Source organism: Caenorhabditis briggsae (assembly GCF_000004555.2).
Source record: "Caenorhabditis briggsae complete genome, chrII, whole genome shotgun sequence".
Classification (NCBI taxonomy): domain Eukaryota; kingdom Metazoa; phylum Nematoda; class Chromadorea; order Rhabditida; family Rhabditidae; genus Caenorhabditis; species Caenorhabditis briggsae.
In genome coordinates this window covers 2118019-2135063 of record NC_013486.2, presented here as the reverse complement: position 1 = coordinate 2135063, position 17045 = coordinate 2118019, and the positions used below count along the sequence as shown (strand labels likewise).

Here is a 17045-nt window from a genome sequence, read left to right as displayed (position 1 = left end):
GATAAATGAAAATATGTTTAAAAAAATTTTGAGACCTTTTTTATGTTCCTGAACATCATTTTCGGCCGTTTGGCTACTCTCGGTTTGGGAATTGACGGTGGTACGGTAAGCAATTTCGTCTCCCGCTTTCGTGTCTCCCTAGAAAATTGTATTAAGAGCTCAAAATTCGGTTCAAAATGACAAAATTTTTGCTACCGGGCCTTCCGGGCCGGGCCCGGGCTTTGACGGGCCGGCCCGGAATTTCACAAGTATGGATACAAACGAAGCAATCCATTTTCCCGTCTAACTTTGAGAGTTTCACTATATTTTAAATGCTTTCGTGTGGAATAGCTTGTCTAATGCCTTTACCGACTGTTAACAGTAATTTAATGTTTTTTTTACAAGAAAATCGGCATTTAAACACTACTTTTACAATGCGCGGCACGAGACCGTACGATTCGGGGAGACACCCAAAAGCGGGAAACACGAAAGCGGGAGACGAAATTGCTTACCGTACCACCGTTAATTCCCAAACAGAGAGTAACCAAACGGCCGAAAATGATGTTCAGGAGCATAAAAAAGGGTTAAAAATGTTTTAAAACATATTTTCATTTATCTTCTGAAAAATGCGAAAAAATCCTAAATTCTGGCATTGATTTCAGCATGTTTTACTGTTTTTATTTATTCAAACAAGATTTGTAATCCAATTCATTGCTCATCCTTATCACAGTACTCGCATTCCAGTCCCAGCACTCTCTTGCAGCCTTTTTGATTGTGTAGAAATATTTTGAGCTGGAAATAGATATTTTTGTTTTGATTAAAAACCCAAAACTCACATTAATGATCCGATTGAATATGCAAATCAGTTGGCAATTCTCAATAGCATAGTATAGATCACAAGTTCTGAGACATCTCCCTTTTTTGTTCTTCTCAATTTCAGAATACACCCTTCCAGTATGGTAGAGAATGTCCGGGAACATGTCGGTTAGTCCCAAATGAGTCAGTTCGATTTTCAGGTCCTCTAGAGTGAATCCTTGGGGTTTGACAGATCGAATGTCGGCTGTTGGGAGGTTTAGGGTGTTTCCGAAACATTCTAGGAATTGTTGTCGGCAGACATTGACGATCTCGTGGTGGAAGAAATAGGGATCTTTCTGGAACTTTTAAAAGGTTTCGTAGACCTTCTTAAACTCTACACTTTGCAATAGAAATCATACTGTACGGCAGTGATAGGAGCAAACGCATTTTTCCGAAATACGGAAAAGGGGAACGGAAACGGAAACAGAAACGGAAATTTCTATTTTTCGTCTATTTTTCAGGATTTTTTCCCTTCAAACATAAAAATATACACTTTTTAACGTTTAAAAACCATATTTGCATCACTTTCCATGCTTTTTTTCAAGCCAGTTTTAGTTTGATGTTTTCGTTGTTTTTTTACATTTTTTCCGTTTCCGCTGTGAAAAAAAAGTTTTACGGAAAACGGAAACGGAAGAAAAATTTCACTTTTACGGAAACTGTAAAGGAAACGGAAACGGAAAAAAAATCTCTAAAAATTGGGCGGAAAACGCAAACTGAAATTCCTCCCATCACTGCTGTACGGGTGGGTTTGAAGAGAGTTATGAGCTCCACAAGGATCTGGGCTCTAAAAGAATGGCTGGCCAACTTTGTCCCAATTCTATCTTGTTTTCTGTAAAAGTTATCAAAAAGTGATCAACTTATAAAATGTTTATCATGATATCAAAAACATTTTGTCTGTTGACTACTTTTCGATATCTTGTACAGGAAGCAAGATAAAGAGACTCAAATCCTGGTGGCTACTGCAATCACGTAGAATTCCCACTAACCGGTAACTTTGAGCATGTTTATCTGGCTTCATGTGACAGATATCAAAAAGGTGTCAACTGATAAAATGTTTATCATATTATCAGTAATGTTTTATCAGTTGCCTATTTTTTGATATCTCTCACCAAAATCTAGTTAATTGAGCTCAAAGTAGAATGTCGGGGAAGCTTTGAACATCTTGAGCAGAGCTCAAAAATGCTCTGGCTTCGGTGCTCACTCTGGCCAAGTTTTATATAATTTTGTGAATTTTTTATAATCTTTATTTTGCAATAAAAATCATTCCGAAAAAATTGTGTTAAAGGTGGGGGGACATGTGGGGGAATATGCCTCTCGAGGAGTTGAACGTGTGGGACGAGGATTGAGGGTGCAGCGCCGCTACCGACTGAGCTACACGGGCGAAGAGAAAGCGGCCTCCCGATTGCATACATAAAGGCGAGGACGACAGCTGTACGCAGAGTGACATTAAGCGTTGTACACCGTCACGGTAGAATGCATACTCTGGCCCCAAAAATCCCCCGTAAAATCTCCTGTCCCCCCACCTTTAACTACCGTAATTCCTCAATTTTTTTTTGTTTTTCCTGACTTTTACTTTGAGCCAATATATCTCATTTTCTGTGAGAGATATCAAAAAGTGGTCAACTGATAAAATGTTTATCATAATATTGCCCATATTTTATTAGTTGACAATTTTTGTGTATCTCCTACAGGAATCTAGATAATTGCGCTCAAAGTAGACGGCCTGGGTGAGCTTCTTTTGGGGTGGAGCTCACTCGCTGAGAACTAGGAAAATAGAAGTTAGCTTAAAATTATATTGTTTTGTAGACATTTTCAAAATCTACACTTTCAAATAAACATCGTTCCAAAAAAATGGGCTTAAAGAAAGTTGTGAGTGCCGCAAGACTCTCAGAATTTTGACGATTTTTTCACTCACCTCCTCCTTCTTATACACCGTGTTAAACATTGGACCCATCGCATCCATCAATTGTATTCTCCACCGCTCCACATCCCAATTCCCACGTTTTTGAAATAGCTTCAATCCGAAAATCATCATTTTCAGCGTTTCCAGCAGCGAGTCAACAGCTAGAACGTAGAAACCTGACGGACCTGGAATAGGTACCGCACAGTGTTTAGCTCGATGAATCGGGTAGCGAATGAACTGAAAATTATCGATTTTTAAAATGGGTTTTTCGACTTTTAAAACCTCAATATTCTTTCCGCTAATATCCGCTAGTTTCATGGTAGATAGAAAGATGTGTTCTGGGGTTCCCTTCGTTCTCAAAATATCCAAAACTTCAGATCTCATCACAAACTGCTCATCTCCGTCCTCGAACAATCTCACAGTTTTTCTATCCGGCAAAAATAGTTCCGGATGTTTTTCAATAACATTTTGAAGGCATTCTACAGTTAGCCGAGTAGCTGTGTAGAGTGTAGACAACTCCTCGATTCTCGCTCTCTCGTTTTTTGCAGTTCTACCGTAGTGTTTAATGAGCGTCTCAATTCGATCGTGGCGATTTGGATCCCAATCGATTGGTGTGATTTTCTTGAATTTTTCAATGATTTTTTGGTAACTAAGACGTGACAATTCGATTTTCAGTTTCCTGTGGTTGTGGGCCTGAAAAAACAGCTAGGTCATATGTAGTTGTTGGTCGGCAGCCGAACTTTCGACCACGTGGCTCAGGCGGTAATATAGCTGTATCTTCGTTCTCGTTAACGCTAGAAAACTGAAATTAGGACGACGTAATGTTACTATGAGGTGTAATATTTTTTTCCAAATTCAATGAACTAACTATAACGAGTCTTATGATACGGTTCGATGAAATTACGGTAACAGCGCGCATCACTTCAATTGTCGGCAGTCGACTTTCTCACCGCGTAGCAGCGTTCTAGTTAAAGATAGAATAGTGAAATTTGGAAAACGTGATAAAAATGTTAGTCTCAGGATTTTCGCGAAATTTCAGTAAGCTAGCTATAATGGTTCTATAGATATGAGTCGTCAAAGTAAGCGCATTGGCCGGCAAGACGCTTAGCTAAGACGACAATTCTAGGTATAACTTCCTTCAGAGTCAATATTTTTTGACAACTTTAAATTGGAAAAATAGAACAACTTAAGTACTACAAAATGATATTAACTGGAAGGCTATATCTTGTTTATGAAGGAAGTTACAAACCAATTAATTCTTGAGTTTAGATTTTTGGGCTACTCGTTTCCTGTTAGACTTGTAACTTTGTTATTAGACAAGATACAGTTTTCAAATATGTATCATGCTGTAGTGCTTTTTAAGTTCTATAATATCCATTTTATTTGGTTTGAAAATAATGACTTTGAAGGAAGTTACACCTGTCAGCTAGACGGGTATACCAATTCTCACCTTAAGTCTTCTAGACATATCAATCCGCAATTCCTCTTGCATATCCCTCAAAACATTTGTATCCAACGGCACAAATTCCATAGAATCTCCAAGTTTTTCTGCTTGTTGTTTCAGATGATAAGCAACAATTGTCAAAAATTCCAAATCGCTATTTTTGAAAATTTTGGCGACCAAATTTTGTAGGATAACAAATAGGTCGTGCTTGCAAATGTATGGTTTATCATTGAGGTTACGGTATATGGTTGGGGTGGTCTGTAATTCACATCAATTTGTAGCTCTTCTCAAAATCTGCAATTTTGCTCTTTGAATCTTTCAAAAATGTTGAGTTTGAAGAGAGATGCGAGTTAAAGCAACTCCACTTCCATTCTGTTATCTCCGTTCATGTGAGAAATATCAAAAATGTGCCAACGGGTAAAAATGTTGTTGATGTTATGATAAACATTTTATCAGTTGACTACTTTTTGATATCCCTCACGGGAACCGAGATGATTGAGCTGGAATTCGACTCACTTGAAACGGCTCCAAATCAGTGAGGAAGAACTTGTGACTCTTTGGAAAACTTCTATAGATTTTGACGTTTTCCAGTAGTTCTTCAGCTGATCCGTACATTTCTGAAAAGTAAATTTTCCGATCCACACGATTAACATTAACAGTGTAGCTCAAAATCTTACCAAGCTTCTGATTAGAGACTTTCATCATGGATTGGAATAATTCCTTCTCATTTCCGCTGATAATTTTGGGATATTTAATTTTATCGAGATTTGGGCGAATCTATAAATTATAGTTGAGAAGGCGCGAAATTTGAACTTTCAGAAAAATACCTCATCGATAATATAGTACATTGCCTCTTTATGCAGACCCATCGGTGTCAGTGCGTTATCTAGAATTTCTAGAAATTGCGATGCATCTGCGATTTTTTGGTCCTTCTCCGGTAGGATCTTTGAACGTGGGGCCTCGATTTTTTGGTCCTTTTTCACTGTAGTTCTGCACGAATCACAGTTTAATCCGATCACTCGATGACACCCTTTCTGGTTGTGCACAAACTTTTTGAACTGCAAAACTTTTTGTTCTTTGGAGCCTAACATTTTTTGACCAAAAACAATTTATATGATAGAGCTTGACTAGCACTACAAAATGATACAAAATGCGTCGGATTCTAGGTCACCCAAGATAATTTAAAGGGCGCTAATAAGATTTACCATGGTGGCCTAGTATCCGACCAATGACCTAGAAGGAAAGCTAGAAGAGGCACACGGACTAGAAATACAAATTAAAACTTTTTGGATTCCAAGGGCATGTGTCGGATTCTAGGCCACCAAGGCACATAGCTTAATCCCTACTAACTTGAACTGTGGCCTAGGACTCGACTAGTGGCCTGGAAACGGAAATTTGACCAAGAAGGAAAGCTGACCTAGCATGAAAAACACGGTCTAGAAATCCAAATGCAAGGTAATTTGATTCACTGGGGCTGAATCCTAGGCCGCCCAAGATTGTTTGATGAAAAGACTGATGGGAGTGGTGGCCTAGGATCCGGCAGTTGACCGGCAGAAAGATAGCTGGCCTGGGGCCCAACACATGACCTAGAATTCGATTTGTCGGTTTTCAGGCCACCCAAGGTAGTTTTTGTAAGAAGACGATTGGGAGCTACGCCGTCACAAATTGCGCACTTACTTTCGGATAATTCTCCAGGACACAAATCAACAAACACTGCTCAATAGCATCAAACAAATCACATGTCCTCAAAACGTCTCCTTTTTTGTTCTTCTCGATTTCCGAATACACAGCTTCCGCATAATTCTGAATCTCTGGGAAACTTTCGGTCAGCGATAAATGCGCTAGCTCGTTCTTCAGATTTTGAACAGTGAATCCGTCCTTTTTGGCGTTTCTGACATCTTTATTAGGAAATTCCGATTCGGGAGCAATATAAAGCAATATTTCTCGGATCAGCTTGTCTCTCAAAAAGTAGAGATTTTTGTGATCCGGCAGAAAGGTTTTCTTAGTGAAGGCATCAAAAATATCAGGAAAAATTTCGCATGTCGGATCTCGATATTTTCGGAACATTTTGATTCCGAAAATGAGGCGTCTGAAGAATTCAAAAAACGCGTCGAGTGCAAGAATGCAGAATTGATCAGAATCGAATTCTCGAATGGGAACGGCTCGATGTTTGGCACGGAGATACGGGGTTAGGATGAACTGTAAATTTTGAATCACTTTTCAATCGTTTTGTAGAGTTCTTCTATAATATAATTCTGCATTTTGAACGTTTCGGGGAAGCCCCATGAGGTGCCTCGGCTACGCTGCCAACGTGTGCGCAATTCATCGATGCCTTTATTGAAGAACTCCTCTGGCTGTGACTCGAAATAGTCCGCCACCCAAATTTGCACTTCTTCACCGCTTTCGAATTTTTTCTCGACCAGATGATGTTGCATGGATCGGAATAGGTGATAAACCGATGGTGCCAAATCGGGACTATATGGCGGATGAGGCAGAACTTCCCAGCCCAGCTCCTGATTTTCTGCTGAATGATTTTTGCAGTGTGTGGTCGAGCGTTGTCATGGAGCAAGAGTGTTGTCGAAGTGTCCACGCCTTGGCGTTTGAGAGCTTGGTCCACACGGTCCAGCTGATCTTTGTAAAGGTCCGCATTCACCGTTTGACCAGGTCTCAGAAGTTCAAAATGCACGAGACCTCGTGTGTTCCACCAGACACATATCATCACCTTCTTTCCGTGGATGACCGGTTTTGGAGTCGGTTTCGGGGTCTCGCCAGGACTCAGCCACTGTTTTTTTCTCCCATTATTGTCACACTGAATCGATTTCTCATCCGATGTCAAAATCGAATCAAAGAAACCACGATTTTTGGAGCGGCGCATCAGAATATTGGCAACTTCAACACGTCTTTCCTTGTTCGAATCGGAAAGCTCATGAGGGACCCATTTTCCACATCTGTTTGTCTTTCCGATTGCATGCAAATGTCTGGAAATTGTGGAAAAATCGCAGTCGAACTGCTCCGAGAGACTGAGAGTAGTTTGGCACGGATCCACTTCAATTGCTGCTCTCAAGGCATCGTTGTCCACCTGCTCTGGACGACCAGGGCGCGATTCATCTTCCAATCTTTCATCTCCGCTCCTGAAGCGCTGAAACCAGCGGTGACACTGACTTTCGGATATAGCTTCTTCACCGAATACAGGAGAAAGTGAGCGGTGAGCTTCGGCGGCCGATTTTCCTTCCTTAAATTGGTGCCACAAAAATGCTCGAAGGCGAAATTTTTGGTCGGACATCTTCTAGAATGTTTTTTTCATAGAAATCAAATTGAAACAGCAATTTAATATAACAAAATGAAGCCCAAGAACGCGCTTTTTAAAACAAAAAAAAATTGAACACAAACCGTTTGTTTTGGGTGAGATACAAAACATCAAACTTGACGCGCATTACTTTTGCAAACCCCTAATATATCGGTTCCTATGAAGGATATCAAAATTTTGTTAACTGACAAAATGCTGGTGATAATCCCAGAAGAGCCTCCCAGAAGAGCTAGAAAAAATGAAAATAGTACCAAAATAATGGCCTTTTCAAGCGTCATCATTTTCAACCAAAACACAACTTTTTGCAAAAATTTAAAATTGCAGTATATCGAGTTCCAGATGAGCTAAGAGATTGAAAATATAATGAAAATGTAGACAATCAAAAATGCGATATTTCTAAACAGAAACCAATCTTCTAGGTGCTCTAGAACGCGAGATACAGTCAGTTAAAGCTGAAGTGAGAGACGCAGACAGTTCGAGTGTCTCGTTGTCTGCGTCCTTCTGAAGTTCTGCCATTTGATTTAATCGGAAATACCTCAATATTCTTGATTCTGCCTCCAAACTTCTCTCGAACATTCTCCAAACTAATAGTTTCAATTTTGTGCCCTTCATCCTTGAAATCCCCCTTATTTCCAGTTGTTTTATTGATTGCATTCACGATTTCGGCTTTGAGCAGGAACTTTTGATCTCCATCGACAAATAAACGAACAGCTACTGGTCCTTTATAATTCTCAGCGAATGGATTAAACATTTCAGGTCGTTTATCAATGATCGCAGTGAAGCATTTGACAATTACAAGGGGTAACAAAAAATGAGCCATTGCTGGACCCTTTTTTCCCTTTGGTAAACTATGATAGTACGTTGTCAAACTTAAAAGAACTTGAGAATGGTCCCAAGTGTCTTTCATATTGCACATTTTGAATTTTGCCAGTATGTTGGCGAAGTTGCCGGAAGCTAGTTCTGATTCCAATTGATCCAGATCAATTTTCCCGATTTTCGTTAACTCTTTCATTTCTTTTTGTACCTCATCAAACACTTTCGGGTTGTGTTTTACGAATTCTATTTTTTTTAATAGTTTGTTTTCGGTTATGCGAAGAGCCGAGACGATTTTGAAGCGGAGGTCTTCGGTGTTCTGGAATTGTTTTTTTTAAACCTACATTTCTAACCAAAAACCAATCTTCTAGCTCATCTAGAACCCGAGATATACCCGTTTGAAGTTGAGGAGAAACGCAGACAACGAGACACTCTCACTGCCTGCGTCTCTTCAAAATTTCAAATTGCTGTATCTCGGGTTCTAAAAGAGAAGATTGGTTTTGATTTAGAATTGTAGGATTTTTGGTTTTCTGGCTTATTCATAGGCAGAATTACACCCATTTGAAGTTTAGGAGAGACGCAGACAGTTAGAGTGTCTCGTTGTCTGCGTCTCTAGCTGGCGAAATTTCAGATAATCATATCTCAGCTCCTGGATGAGATAGAGCAGTGGAAATAGTACCAAAATGAAGAATTTCTTGAACTCTAACTTTTTCACCTAAAATACAGATTTCCCCAAAAGTTCAATAGGCTGTATTTCTGCTACTAGATGAGCTACAAAAATTATTAAATTATATGAAACGTAGGAAATCAAAAATGCGTCATTTCGAAACAAAAATCAATGTTCTAGCTCATCTATAACCCGAGATACAGCCTTTTAAAGTTTTGGAGAGACGCAGACAGTTAGAGTGTCTCGTTATCTGCGTCTCTAGCCTCCTAATCTTTAAAGAGCAATATCTCCGGTTATAGATACGGTAGAAGTCTGATTTTCGAGCAGAATTAATTAGAGTTTTTGACACTTACCGATCCTGGAAACGATTCCAGAAAGTTCTCAAATGCAAACTGTTGAAGTAACACAAAAAGATCATTCTTGTAAACGTATTTTTCGCCCTTTAAGCTTTTGTAAACAGTTACAGTATTCTGAAAAATGATAAACGCTTGTTTTTTCTCCTTAAATAAACAAAAATCTCACATCAGATGGTTCATAATGGGTTCTAAAAAACTGATAACTCTCTGGAAAATTTCTGTAGATTTTCAAGTTTTGAGCCAACTCCTCAGCCGATCCATACATTCTGAGTTGGTAATCCGAATTGTCTAGAATCTTCTGAATCTTCTCGATTTCATTTGTTTTGGGATCATCGAATATTTTGTCATCGATCGCTGAGCCTAGCTCTTGAAGGATGTAGGCATGTGTGGCAAGTTTTAGGTGCTGGCCAGCAAAATTTTGGCTTTGGTTCATTTTTTCCTGAATTGTTTTATTTTGATTGTTAGGAGGAGTTTTGGGGAACCAAAACGTGCCAAAAGCAAAATCCCCTTCGGATAATTAGGAAAGCTATTTCAAGTTCAGGAAAGGCGCAGACAACTAGACACTCTGACTGTCTGCGTCTCTCTTGACCTTCAAATCGCTGCATCTCGGGTTCTGGATGAGCTAGAAGTTTGACAAAAGCATTAAAATGTAGGAAATCTAAAATCCTATATTTCTAACCAAAAACCGATCCTCTAGATGTTCTAGAACCCGAGATACATGCATTTTAAGTAGTGGAGAGACGCAGACAGTTAGAGTGTCACGTCGTCTGCGTCTCTTCAAAACTTCGAATGGCGTTATCTCGGCTTCTAGGAAAGCTAGAAAACGGATTTTTGAACATTTCTGATTTGATTTTCTGTGATTTGAAGAAAATTAAAAAAAAAAAGAAAAAAAAATTGAAAAACCAAAAAATTCGCAACAAAAAAGCAGCTGATTAAACAGAGTATATGTAGTTTAGCTCGAAACAAAAAAGAGAGAGTTAGAGACTCAGAAAAACCAAAAAACTTACTTCAGGTCTTAATTCAAAATTGCTATTTTTTAGATAAGTAAATACGAGCTTCAAAAATACCAACATAAAAATTATTTGGAAAATCATGTGATGTCTATTCTGCAGGTGTGAAAAAAAGCGAGAAAAATTCTCATGATTTTATGTATGTAGTCTGCTACTATGGGATTATCTATCAAAAATTTTGGTTTTTTGGTTTACTATGGGATTATCTATTTGGCAATGGTCGTTTCATCAAAAATTTTGGTTTTTTGGTTTCTCTCAGAAAATTCCAATGGAAAGTGCGCTCTACGGAAAAGCCATAAGAGACGCAGACGACAAGACATTCTCACTGTCTGCGTCTCTCCTCAGCTCTAAATGCCTGTATCTCGGGTTCTAGAACACCTAGAATATTGGTTTTTGTTTGGAAATGTAGAATTTTTTTTTCATTCTATTGTCAATATTCTAGCTCAGAACCCGAAATGCAGCGATTCGAAGTTCAAGAGAGACGCAGACAGTCAGAGTATCTAGTTCTCAAAATAATAAAATTCAGGAAAAATGAACCAAAGCTCGAGATGGAAAAGATTGATATGCGGTTTGGGAAGAGATAGGCAAACTGAAAAAGAGGCTGTGAGGGAGAGACGCAGACCGTTACAGTGTCTCGCTGTCTGCGTCTCTCCTCGGGTTCTAGAACACATAGAAGATTGGTTCTTGTTTAGAAATGCAGGATTTTTGATTTCCTATATTTTAATCAAAATTGCGATTTTCTAGCCCGTTTAAAACCGGAGATCCAGCAGTTCGAATTTCACAAAAGGCGCGAAAAGATATAATAATTTTTAACGCTCATATCTCGCTTAATTTTAAGGCTACCAAAATTTTGAAAACTACAAAAATGTGTGAGATTTTTTGTTCTACATTTTCTAATTCACAACTTTTTTCCTAGCTGTTTTAGTTTTTAAGATATGCGCCTTTAAAATTTATCAGTCTTGTAGCTGATGCAAAACTGAAATGAAACGAAAAACAAAACGAAAATTTTTCCAGTTTTCTCTACATCTCTCGTTTTCAACCCTGTTTTCAACTGGGCAGGTGTTTTTTGGAGTTTTTGGGGGAAATGACATACACATCACGAGCTTTAATATTATTTGATCAACTGAAATTTAAAAAAAAACGGGAAATTGGGATTTTATTATTGAAGGATTACAACGGAAAATTAGAAAATCAGGTCAACGCTTCAACTCGAGCGATTGCGTTTTGTGGTGCTGTTCGTCTGGCGGTTGGCATCACGGACACGACGACCACAGAAGTTTCTGGAATCATTTATGACTATTTTTTTCAATTAGAATTTCAAACTGCTGAGCTATGCGGTCGCAATACCTCTAACTACCGGTGCCTCGGGCTAATTATAGCTAGGCTATTGAAATTTGATGTGAATACTAAGCTAAGCATGATAAGCATGTGTCCCAATTTCCGAATTTCTAGCGCCAAAGAAAACAAAGATAGTTCTCTAATTCCGGCTCAGCTACGCGGTTATAATAGGTTCCTGGAGCGGTATCCTAACTTACACGACTTGTATCCTGGGACCCATTTTATCTAGTTTACTCAAATTTGGTCTGAATTCTAAGCTCAGCCTTTTTATTGAGTGGCCCAAATTTTAGGTTTCTAGCTATTACGAGAACCAAGATACAGCTTTATTACTCACTGAGCTACGCGGTCACAGTAGGCGTCCGGAGGGTACTCTAACTTTAACAACTCATATCTCGAGACCCGTTTTAGCTAGCTTGCTGAAAGTTGGTTTGAATATTAAAACAAATATATGTATTACTGTCTATCAATTTTTTTTTAAAATTTCCATTCTCTAGCTTTAATAGAAACGCAGCTACGTAGTGAGTAAGTCGACAGCCGATAGATGCAAATGCGCGGTGTTACCCTAACTTCAACGGTCCGTATCTCGGGACCCGCTATAGCTAGCAGCTTGACATTCGGTGTGAATAATAAACTTAGCATTTATTATAAGTGGCCTAAATTTCAAGTCTCTAGTTTTGTTAAGCATGCAGCTACGCGGTGGCCAAGTCAACTGCCGACAGATGAAGCGGTGGGAGTTGTTACCCTAACTTCAACGACATGTATCTGGGGACTCGTTATAGCTAGCTTTCTGAAATTTTTAAGCTGAGATACTAAGCTGAGCATGTTTATTGTGTGGTCCAAATTTCAAGTTTGTAGCGCTTACGAGAACAAAGATACACTCTGTTATCGGCTGAGCTACGCTGCCGCGATTTCAGCTGCCGACCGACCGTGACAAACTCACTTTGCTGATAAGATCGGTTGACGGATTGGTGGAAGAGAACAATGGCAATTCCTGCGGCACACGCACCAATGATCAGAATGCAAAGGTGTTCGGCGAGATTGAAGAATTGGGCGACGAAGAACATGATGGTTGAGGCGATGCCCTAGAAAACCGAAGTTCATTTTGGGAAACTTTTGAAAGTTTCTGTTTTTCAAATTATATATCATTTTGTAGCTCTTGTCAAGTTATACATTTTACTTTTTGATTCAAACAGAAATGTTGAGTTTGAGCCGAGTTACGACCCTAAAACTTACCGCAAAGAATCTGAAACACGAGAAGACGGATCCACTCTCCTTTTGGTAGTACTTGGCAATGTAGGCGTAGACTTGTGTTTGGAGAATGGCGTCACCGAAACCCAGTAAGAATGACATTGTCATGGTCATTGAGACTCTGGAATTTATTATTTTTTTTTGTTGAGCTACGCGGTCGAAAAATCTGTGGGTGAGGTGTGCGCTATTAACGACGCGTATCTCGGGACACATTGAAGCTAGCTTGATCAAATTTAGGAAGAATACTAAATCAGTCATGTATATCATTTCCTCCATATTTCAAGTCTCTAGCTTTTAGAAGAACGGAGCTACGCGGTTGCAGTCAGCGTTTGCAGACCGATGCCGAGGTGCCCGCTGTTGGCAAAAGTTTAGCGACCTGTATCTCGGGACCTGTTTGAGCTAGCTTGTTGAAGTTTAGTCCGAAAACTCTGCTAGGCATGAATAATGTGATTTTTAAATTTCAAATTTCTAGCTTTAACGAGAACAGAGCTACACGGTGGTCAAGTCGGCTGTAGGCTTGCACGCTGCTACCCTAACTTCAACAACCTGTATCTCGAGACAATTTAAAGCTAGCTTGCTCAAGATTAGAACAAATGTTAGAACGGACATGTATACCACGGACTTGAAATTTTAGATTTCTAGCTTCAACAGGAACGCAGCTACGTGGTCGGTAAGTCAGTCGTCAGCATATGGTTTCTACGCGATAAGCGCGCCCTAATTTCAATGTCCCGTAACTTTGAACTCAGTATGACTACTTTGCTGAAACTTGGTATAAATATTGAAGCAACTATCTAAATTACATAAACCAACTTTCAAGTTTCTAGCTTCATTACCAGCTGAGCTACTCAATAAGTTGGAAGCTCACGTTGGATCGAAAACGGGCCCAGTTCCTTTTGTATGTCCAAGTGGAGCGTCATTGGGAAAGCTGAGCGAGATCATGACAAATAGCACAATATGAATAATCAGAGCCAATATGATGAATGCGTGCTCTCCGAGTTTTCGAACCCTCCTTCCTGAAGCCGTCACAGCGAGTGACCCAGCCACTTGTCCAACACCGGTCACAACCATTCCAAGGGCCAGAGTGGTGGTGGTGTTGGAGGAGAGTCTTGAGGTAAACTTGATGCATGCCGGGTAGATGGCTGAAAGATTCCGTCAAAAAACGAGTCAAATCGGACCACTGGGAGCCGAGATACAGCCATTTGAAGCTCAGGAGACTAGAGACGCAGACAACGAGACACTCTGCGTCTCTAGCCGGTTAAACTTAAAAACGCTGTATTTCAGCTTCCAGATGAGCTAGAGAAGAGAAAATAGGATCAAGTTGAAGAACTTTTTGAGCTGTATCATTCTAAAAAACTCACAAATCCAAAACGATCTTGAGATTCCTGTATAGAAAAAGAAGGTCGACAAAAGAAGGATTCGTTTCTGGCGGAGTTGTTTAATGAAGTTTGCTGAAAAATCGAGTATTAGCAATGAGCAATCACAGAAATATCACCTGATGCTCGAAGGAATGGTTCGGGTGCTCGATCTTGGGACATGTCGGTCTGGGGAAGGAAGCATGTGCTGATCGAGGCAAGGATGGTGAGGATCATAAAGAAGATTACAAAGATTTGAACCTAAAATAGGGGAATTTAGTAGGGGATGAAAGACCGGAAAGAGCTAGACGCCGGTATCGACCGCGTAGCTCGACAGTCGCGAGCCTGTATCTCTGTTCTCGTTGAAACTAGGATTTTGAAGTTTAAGAGACGTAACAAAAATGTTGTTGTAGTAACCATGCCAAATTTCAGGCAGTAGCTATTATGGGTCCTGAAATACATGTCAATGGTTGTGGTAACAGAACGTCTCACCCTATCTGTCGGCAGTCGACTAAGCAATCGCGTAGCTGTCTTCTCGTTCACACTAGAAATTGCTAATTCAGTGAACGTAATATAAATGACTGTGGTAGAATTCGCACCAATTTTCAGCAAGCTAGCTAGAATGATTCCCGAGATATGAGTCTTCAAAGTTAATGTATACATTACGCTTATGTGAGCAACAAAACAACATTCAACTTGGCTACAGCGTAGCTTTAAACTCTTTGAAGCTAGAAACTTGAATTTTAAAATGTGTGATAAACATAATTGTCTCAGTATTCACACAAAATTTCATTAAGCTAGCTATAATGGGTCCCGAGATACGGGCCGTTGAAGTTAGAGTAGCAGCTCGCCCTACCATTTCTGCCGCTAGTCGACTAAGCGACCGCGTAGCTGTGTTCTCATTGAAGCTAGAAAATTGAAACTTGAGCCACATCATATACATGTTTAGCTCAGTATTGACACCAATTTTCAAAAAGCTAGCGATTATGAGTCCCAAGATACGGGTCATTGAAGTTGGTCTTTCTCAGTGACCTTACCTGTCCATTATCCACGAGACTCTCAATTGATGCTCCATGAAAAAATCCCAAGAAAAAAAGACCTCCAAAAACGAGGCTCATTTTGAAAAACGCCCATTGCATCGAAGTATTTTTCTCGCGATTATTGTCTGACACATTCTCACTGATGTATTGACCTTGTCCAACCCAGAGGACTGAAAAATGTGCGCTTTTTTATACCTTCTTCAAAAAAAAACAGTAGACTTACATGTGGTTCCGATTCCGACGATGCACGAGATGGAGAGGATTGATATGCGGTTTGGGAAGAGATAAGCGAACTGGAAAATAGGTTAGAGTGTCCAGCTGTCTGCGTCTCTCATTGAAAATTTCAAATGCATGTATCTCAGGTTCTAGAATACCTGGAAGATTGGTTCTTGTTCGGAAATGTAGGATTTTTGGTTTCCTATTTTTTCATAAAAGTTTCAAATTTCTAACTCATAAATAGCCCGAAATACAGCAATTTGAAGTTTCGGAGAGACGTAGACAGTTAGAGTGTCTCGTTTTTTGCGTCTCTTCTGGATTTACAGCGATGTATCTGGGTTCTCGGAAGTGTTAGAGAATTCGTAATTGCTCTTAAGTGTAGGAGTTGAAAACTATTTTCACTAAAAGAGACGCAGACAGTCAGAGAGTCTAGCTGTCTGCGTCTCTAGCCATCAAATCTTCAATGGGCAATATCTCGTCTTCCAGATGAGCTAGAAACTTGGAAATAGTACCAAAATGAAGAAAATGTTGTGTTCTATAATTTTTATATTGAAAATTGCGTTAAAAACACAGATTATATTATTACATATTATACAAAAATATTAGACTTCTGCAGGATTATAGACTTCTTACCTCGTACAAGAACAATGTGCAAATTCCAACAACCATGGACCATTTTCCCGAAATTCTTGTGACCAACCACGGCGCCACAAAGCATCCGACTGCATTGAACGCATAAACGATACACAACGCCAAATATCCATCTTTTTCCTGAATTCCACCGGTTCCTCTTGATGCATATGCATGGAGCAATGGTTCCATTATGAATTCATGACTCAGAATCGCCGTGAACAGAACCATCATGTTCAGAGAGACCCACACAACGTTGCTGGTCTGTTTCGACATGTTTGCCATTCTTCAGGCTTAAGATTACCTAGAATAATGGAAATATTCAGTGAAAAATAGGAAAAAAGTCTTTGAAAATGCGGTACACTAATACGAAAACAGACGAAAGAAAAAAGTGACCAAAATTCTGCAAAATTCTATCCAAATGAGAAAAAAAACATAAGATTCCTAAAAAATTTGGAAAAATAAAATATTTTTTTGGAGTTTTGGGGTTCTTTATATGTACATATATTTTTCTCTTTTTAATAGAATTTTTTTTCGCTCTATTCTTTTCTCAAAAGCAATAAAAGTAAATTTCTTTAGTGTTCAGAATTCTAAAAGTACAAAGAACAGACAAAAAGTCTTTTTTACTTCCTGGGAGTTTTTTTTGGAAAAAAGTTCCAACTTTTCTAGAATTTTCAGACTTTTCGAGTTTTCTAAAAACTGGAACTTCTGAATTCTGAATTTAATAAATTCTGTATTTCTTTGAATCTCAGAATTTCCGTATTTTTTGAATTTTTCGGACGTTCAGATTTTTGAAAATTATCTGAAAATTCTAGAATTTCTGAATTCTTGATTTTTCAAAACTTCCATATTTTCCAGAGTTCTGTCAATTTCTGAAATTCAGAAAT

General features: G+C 39.1%; 2 protein-coding genes across 2 annotated transcripts; both read right to left on the bottom strand.

The window, feature by feature from the left end:
• Positions 1–687: 687 nt before the first annotated feature.
• Positions 688–9757, bottom strand: CBG21961 (the record flags this gene model as incomplete). The annotated part of the gene is made up of 11 exons (XM_045241780.1): positions 688–771; positions 816–1130; positions 2750–3442; positions 4188–4439; positions 4698–4798; positions 4859–4958; positions 5009–5239; positions 5859–6380; positions 8024–8620; positions 9322–9438; positions 9491–9757. The coding sequence occupies 11 exons, from the start codon at positions 9755–9757 to the stop codon at positions 688–690; spliced, it is 3279 nt and encodes a 1092-aa protein (XP_045097421.1).
• Positions 9758–11525: 1768 nt separating this feature from the next.
• CBG21963 lies at positions 11526–16443 on the bottom strand (the record flags this gene model as incomplete). Its single annotated transcript, XM_045241779.1, has 10 exons — positions 11526–11614; positions 12613–12754; positions 12906–13041; positions 13786–14059; positions 14279–14368; positions 14413–14533; positions 14765–14914; positions 15310–15482; positions 15536–15605; positions 16162–16443. The coding sequence occupies 10 exons, from the start codon at positions 16441–16443 to the stop codon at positions 11526–11528; spliced, it is 1527 nt and encodes a 508-aa protein (XP_045097420.1).
• Between the last annotated feature and the right edge of the window lie 602 nt (positions 16444–17045).